Source organism: Canis lupus, chromosome 5 (assembly GCF_003254725.2).
Source record: "Canis lupus dingo isolate Sandy chromosome 5, ASM325472v2, whole genome shotgun sequence".
Lineage (NCBI taxonomy): Eukaryota > Metazoa > Chordata > Mammalia > Carnivora > Canidae > Canis > Canis lupus.
Genome location: NC_064247.1, coordinates 29,003,257 through 29,019,361, shown reverse-complemented (window position 1 = coordinate 29,019,361; position 16,105 = coordinate 29,003,257). Strand labels below are relative to the sequence as shown.

Sequence of the window (16,105 nt, the reverse complement as noted above, 5' to 3'; positions counted from 1 at the left end):
TCTACTGAGGTTTGGAATAATTGTTTGGAGTGGTAGCTTGGGAATTCTAGCTTATTCCACCTTGTGGAAGTTCCAGCTGTCTTCCATGATCACCACAGCAAAGGGGACCACTGGAGAAATTTGTACCAGCAATCACATGTTTCCATCTGGAGGTGATATGGGTCTCTTTTGGGCACCATGCACTGGCTAGGACTAGTTAGATGCTGCCACCCACCCCTCCTCCACAATGGTAAGGAGTGGGACCTTGGAAGGCAGAGCCCCTCAGCTCATAAGGGAGAGGGCAAGATGTCACCTTCAAAAACTCTACTCAGCTGCCATTGTTTTTAGCTAAAACCAATTTTGGAATCTTTACATGAGACATAGGAAATAAGTTTTAACCTCTTTTTCATAATGTAAATTCCATGAAAATTGGGGAATATCCCAACCTATTGTATATCCTAGCTTCCCATGTGAATATTTTGTGTATTTGTCTATTCCCATTTCAAATTTGCAAATCTCAGTAAGTATGACTTTATTGTCAGGAGATAATAATGTAATAAATATATCAGAAAGTTTATAAAACAGTAGAGACATGGATGCCTTTATTCCAAACTCACAATACTTTATTTTCTGTAACAAAAATTGTTCCTCGTATATTAGGATGGTCTAGTGGCTGCTCATATGCTCATGAACTGTCTTTTTCTGGTGAAGACTTCTATCTCTGGGCTCCTCTCTTGAAGAGCTGCATTTCATGATCAATGTCACAGTCTTATACTTTGGAAAAGCTTTTTTCTCTGCTAAACTGGCCCATTTGAACCTATAAGCCATGAGCCTGACCTTTCTTAGCTCTCAGCTGTGGAACTAAATTATAGCAGTATGCAATACTTTGCATTCTCAAGCATAAAAAATAAGTGCAGAATGAGGTATAAATACTATTATACATAATAGCTCTGTATTTCATTTAAACAAATGGTCCTTCAGGAAGACACTGTCCATGGGATCTTGAAATGTATTTTCTGTTGTAACATTGTTGGTCAATTCCTTCAGCAGTTGAACCAGCTATTAGCTTTGTCAAGACTCAGAACTCTCTTAGTTCGAAGATCAAATTTGTATTGCCTTTTTCCATGAAAGAAGTAGAAAAATCCTAGAAATAAACAAAAGATGCTTACTACATTTTACAAATGATTTCTGGGTTTAACTTGAATTCTTAAAAAATCCTGTTATTTCTGAGAACAAATATTTTTGGCATTTGCTGTTCCAAATTACAATACTAATGCTATTCTATGACAACAAAATAGAGGAAATATATATATATATTTATATATATATATAATCACTTACCATCTTTCTGGAAAACAGCATCAACTTTATGGCCAATACCAGGAAAGCCAGCTGCTATCATCTGGGGATAACCTGCATCCATGGATTGCTTATATTCATCATACCTGGTCAAAAAAATAATTGGAAGTGTCAGAAGGTGTTAAATGTGTAGACTTCTCAAGGTCATTACAGAAGATTTGGCAGCAGAACTCTTATAAGAACTTTTAACTCCATAGGTCTGGTGTAGCAAGGTGGGGCTGAGGTAGGACGTTGGGTATTAGGAGATTTTTAAGGTCCCTCTCAACACCAACAACTAATTCTAATTGTTCAGGAGGTGCCGCACATTGTAAACTACAGTGAAAGATATGTTCCTATTGGCAGAGGGGGCTCTGTGAAGGTAAGTGCCCTCCTCCTTAGGTGTCCTTTCCCAAATTCAGCTGCATGTGTTTCCTGGATTCGCAGCACATGTGTTGCACGATGATCACCGAACGATGGACTTAGATGCTAGAATGACTACAGCCATTCACAGAAATGGCAGCTAGCCAAGGCAGTATGAAGTACATTTGGGAATGGTTCAATCTAGAATGTTCTCTCTAGGTAGAAAGAGATGGTGCACTAACATCTTTTGTATTCAGTCTTACCTCCAGTACTTGTTAGCAACAAAGAAATATGTTTTCCCAGTATTTTCGTCAGAAACAGCAGCATCGATGCTCTTCACGGTTCTAGGGAAGCCAAAGGATCTGTGGATGTCCTTGGGGTATCCATATAGCACATCCTGACCCTGAACAACCCAGTACTTATCACCTGCCAATCAAAAGACAAGGTTTAAAATACTTGTCCGGGGCACCAGAAGACATCTGATTTTCAGCCAAGTTCCTTGACTCATGCTAGATCTGTGTCTGCACAGTAGAAACATCTAGGAGACCTTTAAATATCATATCCCAGATCAATGAAATTAGTACATATTTTAAAGCTTCCTTCATAATTCTAATCTGCAGTGAGCTTGGCGAGTGACTGGCTTGTGGGGTTGAGGGCTTTTTTCCAAAGCCAGATATTCAAATGACTAAAGAGTTCATCGTGCCACTCAGCGATACAGGGCTCACTCCCCCAGTTGCCCAAGGGCTGTGTAAGTTCATGCCAAAGGTTTCCCAAAGCCCAGAGTGTTGTAATGATTCAGAATATGTAATGACTTGCAACTTCTGTAGATAAAAAACATGGCATCGGACTAGAATACAGTGCCAAATAACTAATTTATGCTGTGTTCAGATCTGTGTATTGATCCTTAGTAAATCCCACATCATGTGAAACACATCATGTAAAACAAGGTCTTAGATCTTGAAGCCAGGATTATGCTCATGGCACAAATACACTCATTTGACCCTTATAAAAAAGCAGTTTGAAACTTCGTGCCTCTAAAATCCTATTTAATTTTGTGATTTAAGGATCAGAAAGCCTGTTTCAAAGTTTTTTGCCCATCTGAACCACATTCAATCCTTTGGCTGGGTCAAGTACTTTAATGCTCATGTATACTATGCCAAACACCTATTTGCAGAAATATTGGTATTTGGCATAGTGTCTTCAAAGACAAGAGCCCCATCATTGGATTATATTTTGTTATGATAGAGTCAAAGATGTTTGTCCCATTCAATTCACGGTAAGACTTGTCATACTTTAATGTACATACAAATTGCTTAAGAATCTTGTTAGAGTTCCAGAAGGTCTAAAGTGGAAGCTGACCATGTGGATGGACTTTGAGGAGTCATGCTAAGTGAGAGTCTGTGTTTCTAACAGACTCCCCAGGGTATGTCAACACTGCCAGTCCAGGGACCATACTTTGACAACCGGCTGCCCAGGGTAGCCTCTCCCTCCCTTAGGAGACTCATTTGTATTAAAATAGGCTCTAGGAAATCTGGGCACTTCCTTGTTTTTGCACCATCCTTTCTATATTACGGGCCTCAGGCTCTCCCTTTTATTCCTGACCATCCCCAGGGTGGATACATAATTGTTTGCACAGAAAACATTTTAATAAGTCCAGGTTCCTTGACCAGCAGAACACTGATAAACAGACTTTTTATTTAAAATGACTCAGAAATGCACTATGTAATTCTTAGTTAAGGTGATGGACTGCCATTTGGTGTGATAAGCGAGATTGTCAGATTTTCAGAAGTCCACAGGGAGAAAGCGGCTATAACTCTCTTATATCTCAGCACCAGAACAGATGAAAGATTAATTCGCAGAAACTGAACAATAGTTGGAAGTGTTACCTTTGAAAAACCGGACTTCATCTCTCTCAGAGACTTCATAAGCAGCCTGAAGTCCGTTTGGCAGGTTTGGCCAGAAAACAGAAATGAAATTAAGCTCAACTTCCGGATAGAAGGGATTTACGCGCATGTAGAACCTGATTTGAAAAAAGTGAAAAAGATTTTGATCTACTGGATACCAGAGGGGCTGACATCCAGCCCAGTGGTGTCTTGGCTCTCCGGGACGTGGGGGATAGGGGTGGGACTGGGATGGGGTAAGGATGGCCTGGTAGGTAGTGATTGCTCACTTCCACTGTGACAACCCCAGGGCAGAGTTCAAGAGGTTCCCAGGAGCGTGCCGATATGTGATAACTGCTGCTGCCATACAAACACAGCAGGCCCAGTCGACCTCAAGAACATAGTCAAAATAATTACAAAGGGATCAGTTTTGCTTCTCTTTAGTGGCTTTGGGATTGATACAATTTAAGTTTAACTTTTTTTTTTTTTTTAGTTTAACTTTGAATAATAGCCGCATTTAACAATCATCTTGCACAAATTTTCACAATCTAACCATTGGCTTTGGTGGAGCCATTAGGAACCAGTGGCATACCACCAGCGGCCAGAACCCAACACTGCTCTCCAACACTGACTGTACGCCTAGGGCAGCTGGCTCTCTCCCTACATCACATCTTACAGAAACCCTAGAAGAGCCTGTTACTCTCATCTCACATTTCACAAGAGATTGAAGTCAGGCAGGTGAAGGGAGGTGTCTAAGGCCACATATCTGATAAGATGCAAAGGTTAATTTTAAACTCAGAGCTGGCAGCCACTCCCTTTGTCCTCCTTCAGTTGGTGGTTTACAGAGCTGGTTCTACAGTCCACAGGGAAGATGATGGCCCTGGAATCTGGAAGCCTGCCTGACAGGTCCAGTCCTGCCTCTGCTGACTGTGAGACCCCAGGCAAGTTTGCTACCGTCTCCAGCCTACCACAGTGTTATGACTTGGTCATGCTGAAATGATCTCAGTGTCCTTTCAGTTCTTCCAAATCCTAGACTTGCTCCTGTTCTTGAAGAAATCCCTCAAACACTTACTTTGATAGGTGTGTCCTGTCATATTGAGAACTTTCCTTTAAAACCAACTATTTCCTTAGCTCTCCCCAGCTTTGAGCCATAACCTATATGGTTTGCACCCAGCCTTTTCTTCAGTAAAAAAAGAGAATGGAAAGCATTTTGAACCAATACTCTCCATTATAGGGTGGACATGACTACTGACAGATTGGTGAAACAGCACAGACAAGACTCCGGGAATAGGGGCTGAGAAGTGAGCCCATCAGGGCACCCCTACTATCTACATACTGATGCCCTGGCACTCCCTCAGTGCTGATCTTTCTGTGAATGGAATCATTCAGAAAATTACTCTAGTATTATTTTGCATGGTGCTTTGGGAATCAGGACGATACAGAGAGTAGGCCTGTGTCTTGCCTGGGCTCCAGGACCTCCCTGTGAGGAAAGATGCATGTGGTGACCACGCACATGTGCTCACAGGAGGGTCCTCATGAACTCTTGAGAATTTTCCCCATGATGGCTCCTTCCCTTCCCTAGGTCTCTGCAGATCACAGGCTTTGGGTGGGAGGCATCTTTACTAGGATAGAAAGGTGATATTTACAGAGTGGCTACACAGCCCTGCTCAGCATCATGGTGCTGCAAAAAGTAATGGTTTCTCCTAATGAGGTAGTAACATTCCTCCATTCTTATTTCATCATTAATGAGAGAACTGAGGAGCAGGCATCAGAAGATCAGTTACTACTCTGTCACCAGAGAACTCTGTGCCCTGAAAGGATCTCTTTCCTTCTCTCTGTCTTACTTTACTGATCTATAAAATGGGATTCTACTTATTGAATTTTCTATTTCAATGGTATTTTTTTCTGAGAACCAAACAACAGAAGACATGTAGGGGAAAAGCTATTACAAGTTCATCACATTGTGCAAATGCTTGTACTTGCTTTCACTTAATTATAATTATAATTATGTATGCAAACAGGGTAAGATAATTAATGTGTGTGCACAGTAGTGGCCCATAGGCACCCACAGTTGTGAGTACCATCATTATTACAAACACAAGACAAAGAGGAACTGATGTCCTACCTGTCTTTAAGGAACATCACTTCTCCCCGAATTGTAGTGATAGCATCAAAAGTTAGCTTTCTATCACACACTTGTGGGGTTTGGGGGCCTGTTGGCTGGACAGGATTTTGGGAAGGTCCTGAAGGAAAAAGAGATCTGGAGTTAGTTCTGCCCAGTATTAGACAGCTTCTTAAAGGAGACAGCTAACAGCTGTTTTAATGGCCCCTTGTCTATAATTTTCTATACACTCACCATATATGGCCTGGATGCCATTGATGTCGTCCTGAGATAGCTGGACATTGCCACTATACATGTAGTTAGGGTACATCAGAGCCCCAATATCAGTAGAATGAGAAAGTCCAAGAGAATGACCCAATTCATGAGCTGCCACGCGATACAAGTTGTAATCTAAAAGGTCCAATAAAACCATTTGCCATTATTTGAAGTGTTCTCAGTTTTGAGACATGTAATTCAGAAGTAATCTACAATTCTACAAGGACCAATGCTTCTGTTTTGTCAGTAGCTTTTTGAAATATCTATAAAACTTCTCCCCAAAGGTGGGAAGATGGGAGACTTTTCTTAATAGTGAAGACACAGGCTAAAGCCCAAACTCTATGTTTACACTGATAATGACAAAGCAAGCTCAGCCGGCTTTGAGTCCTGCACAGATTGGTCAGTCTTGTCAGTGGTTAGATGGTGTCTATTAGTTCACAGAGAGACAATGGAGTTCTGTTAATTTTTTCTTCCTATGCCTATGCTGAAAATTTTGGAAAACACAATCTCTCCTTTAATTTTCACATATCTGAACTGCTGCAGCCGCTCTGGAAAACTGTGTGGAGGTGCCTCAAAGAAAATGAGTGAGAATATCAGTGAAGGGGATCCCTGGGTGGCGCAGCGGTTTGGCGCCTGCCTTTGGCCCAGGGCGCGATCCTGGAGACCCGGGATCGAATCCCACATCGGGCTGCCGGTGCATGGAGCCTGCTTCTCCCTCTGACTATGTCTCTGCCTCTCTCTCTCTCTGTGACTATCATAAATAAATAAAAATTAAAAAAAAAAAAGAATATCAGTGAAGGTGACAAACATGAGAGACTCCTAACTCTGGGAAACGCACAAGGGGTGGTGGAAAGGGAGGTGGGCGAGGTGGTTGGGGTGGTTGGGTGATGGGCACTGAGGGGGACACTTGTCAGGATGAGCACTGGGTATTATGCTATATGTATGTTGGCAAATTAAACTACAATAAAAAGAATTTAAAAAATAATTTTCACATAATCTTCCTAACACTGTTAAATTTGGTGTGTCCTAAAAAAAAAATTCTATGTAGGTGCCCATAGCAAAACATTAAGATTTTCAATATTTTGAAAATATGTTGTGCAAATGCAAGTAATTGCTTCCTTTTAATTATATTTATAATTATCTATGCAAACAAGGGTAAGATAAATAATGTGTGTGCACAGTAGTGGCCCATAGGCACCCACAGTTGTGACGGCTGTTATTATTACAGACACAAAAGACAAAGAGGAACTAATGTCCTACCTGTCTTTAAAGAACATCACTTCTCCCTGAATTGTAGTGATAGCATCAAAGTTCTCAATAAAATTTTTATTTTAATAAAACTTAATAAGATTTAATAAAATCTTAATACAAATTTTAAAGTAGCCTAATTGCAACCAAAGAGATGCTATTACTAACAGAAATACTCTTCTCTTCCACTTTTCCAAATGCATCATTAATTTTATAAGTGGTAGTAGAAAAATACATACTTCTACAAATGTATTCTTTCAGTTAAGTCAACCAATAGTACAATGAAGCAAGTAGGGGTGGGGGAATCAAGAGAGATAAGATGAGTGGACTCACTTCTGAAATTGTTGGTCCATGTTTCATCTTCATCAAAATGAATATCCCCTCCTAGATTTGGGCCTGGTTGAAAAGCATGAGCGAGGTTTCCATTGGGTCCATCAAAGGGAGAATTGTCACGGTGATCTGCCAGAAACAGAATTCAACAAATGTCCCTCTTGGTTCCAATTTAGGCTAATCCAGGAAAGAAAAGCATTAGGTTTGCTGAGAGGCCAACAGACTTCCATCAAATGTGACATAGTTTCCTTCTTTTAGTCCATAAAATCAAATAGCCTCTTAAATTCTTCCAGCTGCAAAGATGAAGGGATTGAGGAGCAAGGAGAAGTTAAGGTGAAAATACTTCTATGGTATAAGAAGAGCTTACCTCCCCAGACAAAGGAAATCATTATGTCTGCTTGACCCTCAAAGACCTTGGTGAAGGTCAGGGGAGAGACGTTACTCCAGAGCTGAAAGGCTTTCTCAATGGCACTGTCTACCTCTGCTCTCGGCAAATCTGGTGTGTAATTTTCAATCCTTAAAAATCAAAGAACACAGAGACTCATGGGACCTCATGGCTCACGGCTCTGATGGGAAATAGCATCTCCGTCTGCCGCTCAGTCTGCTTACCTGTAGGTCAGATGCGTGTGGTCCCATTGGCTCCCATCAGTGAGGACGTACTGAGCCACATCGGGCACCCCACATCTGGGCTGCTTCATCAGATTCAGGGTGTCCGTGTCGACCTTTCCAGTCACCTTCAGCCCAAAGAACGCCTGCATTTGCTTCAGCTTCTCAGACACTAAGCTGTTGTTCCTCTGCCTCACAACTGGCTTCCCATCACTCTTCAGATAGTAATACTTTTCCAAGTAGTTCTGATGAAACATAAAATTATTGAAACATTGGGTGGGACATCTTTCTGTTTTCTGAAGATCGACAGTAAGAAATTTTAGCTGAAGTGGAGAACTACTTTTAAAGATCATGTTTAGATGTCATGGTGGAAATTATTATTGGTGGAAACTAATTTCAGGGTAGAAATCTCCCTAGACTAGTCAGTATGCAGTCAGAATCACAATTTGTAGAGTCACATTGGCATATGGTAGTTAGTTCCCACTCACCTCCACGTGGGAAAGGGAAAAGATGAAGCTGTGCGTAGCTGGATACAGTTTGGGGGAGAGAGCTCTTTCTACCAAAAATTTCTGTTTCTAAGAAATCCACCCTACATAAACCTCTTTAGGGTACCATTGCTATTCCATAATACTCTGCAAAAATACAAATAAAGGCTCTTGCATTTGTGGCGTGTGAAATTGAGCATTTACCTGGACCATCTCCACATCTTGCTCCTGTGTCTCTGAAGTCACTGTTGGGAAGCCGTGGGACACCACGCCCCAGAGCAGCAGCAGCAGCAGAGGAAGGCTCAGCATGCTGAGTTTCGTTGTCCTTCTCAGTTAAAGGTCTCTGATGCTCCCACCTGCTTGCCTGTCCAGTGTCTCAGCGAGGAAGCTCCCGTTTTATATACAGACCCACACTTCCAGAAAGCCGGAGGCTGGCTGACTCACGTTTCATAACATCCTCTTTGATTAGCGATGAATAGCTGGAGCAATTATCAGAAATGGTGACGCCATGCAGATTATTTGGATTCACTTGGTGTCGCAATACTATGATTAATATCAAACAGGACGTGTGTGAAGGAGGCACAAGACAGTTGTTTTCTTCAATTCTAACCTCTTTGAAAAGGGGACTAGAGTACTCCCTGAGCATTTTGAAAAGTAGGGCTTTGCTCCTTGAATCTGCTGGCTATGAAGTGCTCCAGAGTGCACACGCCCTGCTCCCAATCAGGGCAGAGGGCAGAGCTGCTGAGCTGGTAGGTGTGCTGTGCGCTCGTCCAGCAAGCACCCTACTGCAAGCCTACAGCCCTGCAGGTGCTTACCATGGGGTGGTTCTCCTGGCTTCAAGGGGAGTTCTCTTCAGCCTTTGCTACATCGCCTGGGAAACTATTTCCAGGCTCCCATGGTTTCTCTTAATCTTTCCTCAGGCCCAGAGTTGAGAACCTTGACTGAGAATCCCCCACCCAGTGGTGGGGTGTGAGATAACTTACCCTGTATAGACAGGCCCCATTGGCATCATGGGGCAAAGAGGATCCTCCTCTGAAACCTGTTAAAATGTACCAGATGAGGCAAGGAAGACCAAGTCTTATTGTCTTACTGGGAGTCTGTTGTCTTATTTTTAATCAGCCTCGCTCCCTTTGATATGGGCACATCTTTGCCCATTGAAGCTAGGCAGCAATGATTTATTTGTTCATGTATTTATGCATTCATCCATTCGAATGATCTTATTCAGCATCTTCTGCTCAGCAATTTCTATAGGAGGGATTAATTAGTAAATAGACATCGTATGAGACATCTTAAGATGGCTTTAACAGAAGCCCATATAAAGCTGCTCATATTAGTTTTGCCAGAATCTGGTTCTGGGGGAGAAGAGATTGTAGAACTGGTTGAAGTCTGTATTTCCTGACCTTCATTAATCCTCCTACCTCCATCATCATTTTTGCCAAATCCAGTGCCACCTTCTAGTATTATTTTTGTATTTTTCTTGAAATTTACAAGTTTTGCCTCATAGCAGGCTATCCTGTCTGTAAAATCATAGTTTTTTTTGTATGCATGTTAAAATAAATACGTGGCCATGTAATGAAAATTGTACATTATGCATCCGTGTTCTATATTAAAGTGTATTGTGGGGGTGTCCTTTCTACCCTTGGTGAGAAAAGATGATGTTAATCTGTGGCTTCCTCTACCCACTTTCCTTCCTGGAAAGTGTTAATGAGACAGGACGCTGAGAGCCACTTGCCTACATTTTCCCCCTTCAGCACCTAACAGGACGTTCTACCTCTCCCACCTGTCAGGCCAGCTTTCTCAGGACTTTCTCACCTCACCAACTTCTGTTTCCCTCTGTTTCCCTTGCCATACAAAGAACAACATCTTGCGCATAAATATTGCTTCAGTGTATTTTGGATTGATGTGAAAGAGCTCATTTCCTCCCTAATTATCTAACCACAATTTCCTCATCTAAGTGGAGTACTTCGTGAGTTCAAGCAGTAAGAGGAATTACAAGAAATTCTCATGAAGTTGAAACTCTCTCCTTTGCAGGGCATCAGATGGAAGATGGGGCCAGGACCACAGAACAGCAGCCACTGAACTGACTTTAGTGCAGGCAAGGGGAATCCTGAAAGAGGCTCTGAGATAAAGTCAAGGGACGACAGACACACCCTGACTCTTGGGGAATCTGGTCAGTGTGAAGAGGATGCATCCCACTCCCCTGGGCAGTGGGAATCATGGTCACTGGGTTAACTCAGAACATGTGACCAGCTGGGGCTGGGCAAGGAATTACAGAGGCATCACCTGGGAAGTCTCTTACAATGTTCAATGTGGCAAAAGTTTACATATCTTATGGTCTATAAATTTTCCAACTTTTATAAACTACTATACCCTTTAGACAAAATCCCTCTGGAAATCCAACTTGTAAAGCAGATGAAAGCAGAAGTGTCCTGATGGAAGTGGGAAACAGGGCCTGAGAGCCTCACTTCCCTCCTTCCCTCCCTCCCACTTGGTCCCCTGTTTTCTCTCCTCCAGAGAAGTCTTCGACTTTTATGCAACAGTGATGATTCACTGCGATGAAGCTCAGAAACCATGGGTCTAGCCCAGCACCCTGATTTTCCAGATGAAGAGACTGGAAAGAAGGTCTGCGGTCACACCCCTGCAGGGATAGGGGGACATGGTCGGGGAGGGTACATACAGCTTGGACTAACTCTTCTGCTCCTGGTTTGAATGCAGAGTTCTTGACTTAAAAGCCATAAGTGTTCCATGACAACTTCAGGATGCTGGCGTGGATTGCAAACTGGTCACTAAAATTGCTTTTTGTTAAATTTCTTCTCGAAATAACAAAGAATTTTAAATTAAGTTTTGGTTGGGCAGTCAGCCTCAAAGATTCACATGGTCTTGAATCTCAAAATCAATAGGCAAATATTCATAGCAGAACACATGTAACTCCCTGGTTAGTGCTGGCATATGATATGTTGGAGAGTGGAAAAGAAAACATAAAAAACTACACCAGAAAGCTAGGGATTAAATCCCACCAAAATCCTAGCAATGCCTGAACATGGCACATTTCCAAGAAGCTCAAGACATGATAGGATTTTATTGTTTTTCACCTTTGAATGTTTTTTCACTGGGAGCTGCTTCTTTCCTGATAACTCTTGCTTGGATGTAGTTTTGTGGAAATTATTCCTCTACAGTATCCCTGGGAGAACAGTAGATGGAAATGGACTCTAGTGAGGGTGGCTGCATCAACTGGCTCCTGACTATTTCCAAGCAGGCAAACTGTTTTCAAGGTTTCCTTGGTCACTTCATGCCTGCTGCTCTTTGTTTTTTTTTTTTTTTTTTAATTTTTTTAAATTTTTATTTATTTATGATGGTCACAGAAAGAGAGAGAGAGAGAGAGAGAAAGAGTGGCAGAGACATAGGCAGAGGGAGAAGCAGGCTCCATGCACCGGGAGCCCGACGTGGGATTCGATCCCGGGTCTCCAGGATCGCGCCCTGGGCCCAAGGCAGGCGCCAAACCGCTGCGCCACCCAGGGATCCCACCTGCTGCTCTTTGGAAGGAGAGCATGTTTGTGTTTTTCCGTATCAAACTTAGTCTTGGAATATCAACCTTGCTTCATATGCTTGGAAATTCAGTCTTTTTAATTTTATAATTCTATTTGAGTGTCAGATAATTTTTTATAGTTTTTTAGTCCCATGAGTCTTGAAATGACCTTTAGCCAGAACCTTTAAAAATATTTCATGCTGTTTTGTTTTGGGAGTACCATGAGGGAAAGCTTTGCCCCAGCTGGTATGTTCTCCCTACATATGGCCCTAGGTAGCTCTGTGGACAGCCGGTGTGTGCCCAACACTTAACAGACTCTGCGCACCTGCTGATTGCCTCAGTCGACATGGCTACCTTCTGGCTAGAAATGATTGACACACCAGCCTGGAGACGCTTACCGCCATGTGTCTGTGCAACTCCAGTCCACCAGCCTTGTGGTGTGCTGTCACCAGACATGACCCACATGCTCTGGGTGTGGAGGTTCTGCCTCCCTATCAGAGGAAGTGTTGTGAGACATGAGGCTGGATCCATCAGTTCTCTCATGTCCATAATAATGTCTCCGTGCCACTACCCTGTCCCTCAGGCCTGAAAGGATCCTAACTGAATCCTGCAGACATCTCTATATGTCTAACACTGGAATGCATCTCTTCGTCCTAACAGGGAACTGTTGTGGAAAAGCCAGTGAAAAAGTGTGGAAAAGTCCCTCTGGGTGTAAGCTGATGTCTTCCCCTGGGATTTCAACCCTTCTGTTTTCCTGTAAGCATCTCCTTTGGTACAAATTCCTGTGAACTTGTCTGCCCTGTGGAACAGATTGATGACCACGACCTCTCACCCACCTCTTTGCTCTTTACCATCAACTTTACAGTTTGAGCTTGATCTTGGCTTTGACCCCTGGTACTGGGCTCTCAGCAGACTGCTAACTTCCACCACCAGGTCAAATGGCTTTTCCTCAGTTCGTGTTGCCACTGGCACTCTCTGGCATTGTTTTGGAGATCTTTCTTTCCGTGGCGTGGGAGTCTCTGCACTTTGCTTTTTCTCCCTATGCTTTTTGATTACTCCCTCATCTTTGCTGGCATCTCTTCCTTTTCCCCCTCTTGAATCTGTCCATTCACTCAGGCCCTGCTCTGAGTCCTCACCTCTCATCTCTGACCACTTATGATCCCAGGACAGTGTTTTCTCCTCTTGTAACTTCAGCCTTCAGCCTCACAAAATTTCCTCCCTGAACGCGGACTGGGTCTTTTCCTGGACTCCTATCTCAACTTCACCTGCCGTGGGGACAGCACCACCTGGAGCTGCGGTGTCATTTCCTTCCAAAGTGAGACTCGTAATCTTCACTGTTTTAACTTCTTACTTGGAACAGAGTTTCAAACTAAACCACAGACCAGAACTCAAACATCAGCAGAGCCCTGACTACATAGCCTATTACTCGGTCTTTTTATGTCTTTTTTTTTAGTTTCAGAGGTAGAATTAGTGATTTATCAATTGTGTATAACACCCAGTGCTCACCACATCACGTGCCTTCCTTAATGCCTGTCACCCAGTTACCCCATCTCCCTATCCCTACCCTCTCCCCTCCAGCGACCCTGTTTGTTTCCTAGAGTCAAGAGTCTCTTATGGGATTGACATTCCTCTCAATTTTCATCTTACCAGTCTTTTTATGTCTTGATTTTCTCCCCTAAAAACTGGAAAAAAACAGTGCCTCAGACAGGTTTCTGAGATGGAGAAACACATGTAGGGTATCCTAGTCCAGTGGCTGGGACATGATGTGCAGTAAATACAAAAGCCTCATAATTCTGTTTTATGAATAAAATCCTTCCGTGATTTCCTTTATTGACCAAAGAGGATGGCAGCGTGGGAGACCTGCTGAGCTCAGGCCTAGAGTGACTTCCCACTTCCGCCCCCCGCCCCCGCACAAATCGCTTCCACTGTTTCCCAGACCTGCCCTTCCCTTGATCCAACTCGACTTCTATCTGTTTCCCTCTGTTCCTACTTTACAGACTTCTGCCCATCCTTCTGGGCTTGTGTAAGCGCTACTTCATCCACAACGTTTTCTGTCTCCTCCTTAGTCTGAGTTTTCACAAAACATTACACTTTCTTAAAGCACTTTTCATATTTTCCTTACCTGGACTTGACTGTCCTAATGGATGGTAATTTTTTGAAAAGAGAGATGTTATTTTATATGTGTTCGCTTTTCTCTCCATTTTCCAGGGCAAAAATAATTGGATACTGATTTTTGCTCTCAGAAGTTAATTCTCTCATAAAATGGATACAGCCTGATTATTGTATAATCATTTCTTGAAGTAGCTGTCAAAAATTTTAAATGTAATTTGTATTACTCCAATGAATATTTATGTAGGCACGTATCTCCAAAATTTTTATGGAAGACAAAAAGAAAAACAAGATTTAAAACACAAAGATGTACTTTTATAGACAATTTACCCAGAAATCCACTTAATGACCAAAACAAATTCAATCAAGTCTCTTTTTTGCATCCCTCTTTTAGTTCTGTACTTAGTTCTTAGAACCTAGCCCTGGTAACACATCTTGTCATGTTGGTGCAAGTAGCATCAGTTGGGTGTTCTTGGAGAGGCAGGTGGAGGGGGTCTTATTGCAGCTGCATTGTTAGATGTTTATTTGGACTACCTTCCAATGAGCCCCTTGGAGGGTCATTTGTTGGATCCCAGGCACCTGATGAGAGTGAAGAGCTCCCAAGCCATTGTGCACACTAAACCATGAGCAAGTATCAGGATTTGGTGCAGCAGGAAGGACATGCAGCTAGTTGATTTCAGAGTTATGTATCACATTGCAGAGAATTTCAGAGATTCACTCCATGATAGAAAGGGGGCAAATTTGCCAAGTCTTTCAGTTGCCTCATGACATAACTTAATCTTAGAGATCAGTTGAAAAGGTCATCAACTTCTGCTTCCCCAATTTTATGTTAGGTGGCAACATAACATATGTTATGTTGGGGTAGCATAATATTATTTTCTAAATAAATTACATGCACTAAGAACAGTACCTGGCACCGTATAACTGAGTAAGTACTAAGGAAGAGTTAGCTTCACTGTTTTTATTATTAGGTGTTCTTTACCAATTAAGTCCAATATAAGGTACAGAGGTACCTGTAGCCTATTATTTTTAGCCAGATTCTGTGGGGGCCTGAGCCTTGCACAGGCTCCATGCAGAAGGTCTCAGAAGCAGTGACTTCCTCTTAGGCATGTGGTTCCCCTCCATGGTTTTGGGAAAGGAAGCGAGGTTCCCAGGCCATACAACTCTTGAAAGGAGCAGGAGAATGTGTACTGATATAGTCAATAGGGCATAAGGGTTTTTAGAGAAGTCTACCCCAAAGAGAAAAGCCAGGAGCCCTATCTTAAAAGCTATACAACTAGAACATTGGGGTGTTTTCTTCCCTGGCCTCAGAGTTCAGCCTGAGCCTCCTCAAATCCTCAGAGTCCTGCTTCTCCTCCAGCCCAGGATCTGCTTTCAGGATCATAAGAGCAAATCTGTACCCTCGTTTATGCTGAGGGGTTAGCACAGGCTCCATGTAAAGGGGACCAGTGTGTGTTGCATTATAGACATAGATATAGATATAGATAGATATAGATATAGATATAGATATATAGATATATAGATATATAGATGTAGATATAGATATATGTTGACCTTCAGGACTCAAAATCTATAAATATGCATATCTAATGAACTTCATATATACACTTAACACAGTGAGAGAATACACATATGCAGTTCTATGGAGAATATATGTCATGGGCTAACATATTGGGATGTCAATTTTATGTTTTGTCCCATAATTTCCCCTGACCTTGCCAAGAACTCAGTGTTCCTAGTTCAGGGGCGTCTTCAGGACTATAGTCAAAATGTACCTGATTAAAAGCAGTATTTTTCCAACTTCGGGGAAAGTCTAATATCATTTGGGGAGGTTGTGCCAGGTGTCTTTAACTAAGAAGGGAAAGGA

The 16,105-nt window shown here is 42.4% G+C and overlaps 1 protein-coding gene across 1 annotated transcript; it reads right to left on the bottom strand.

Annotated features, from left to right (window-relative positions):
* Positions 1 to 576: 576 nt before the first annotated feature.
* Positions 577 to 8,998, bottom strand: MMP1 (matrix metallopeptidase 1). Its single transcript, XM_025465720.3, has 10 exons — positions 8,808 to 8,998; positions 8,122 to 8,363; positions 7,880 to 8,028; positions 7,516 to 7,641; positions 5,914 to 6,069; positions 5,683 to 5,800; positions 3,564 to 3,697; positions 1,941 to 2,103; positions 1,321 to 1,424; positions 577 to 1,123 (listed from the first exon to the last, which is right to left on the bottom strand). The coding sequence occupies exons 1-10, from the start codon at positions 8,910 to 8,912 to the stop codon at positions 1,023 to 1,025; spliced, it is 1,398 nt and encodes a 465-aa protein (XP_025321505.3). The 5' UTR covers positions 8,913 to 8,998; the 3' UTR covers positions 577 to 1,022.
* Positions 8,999 to 16,105: the final 7,107 nt, after the last annotated feature.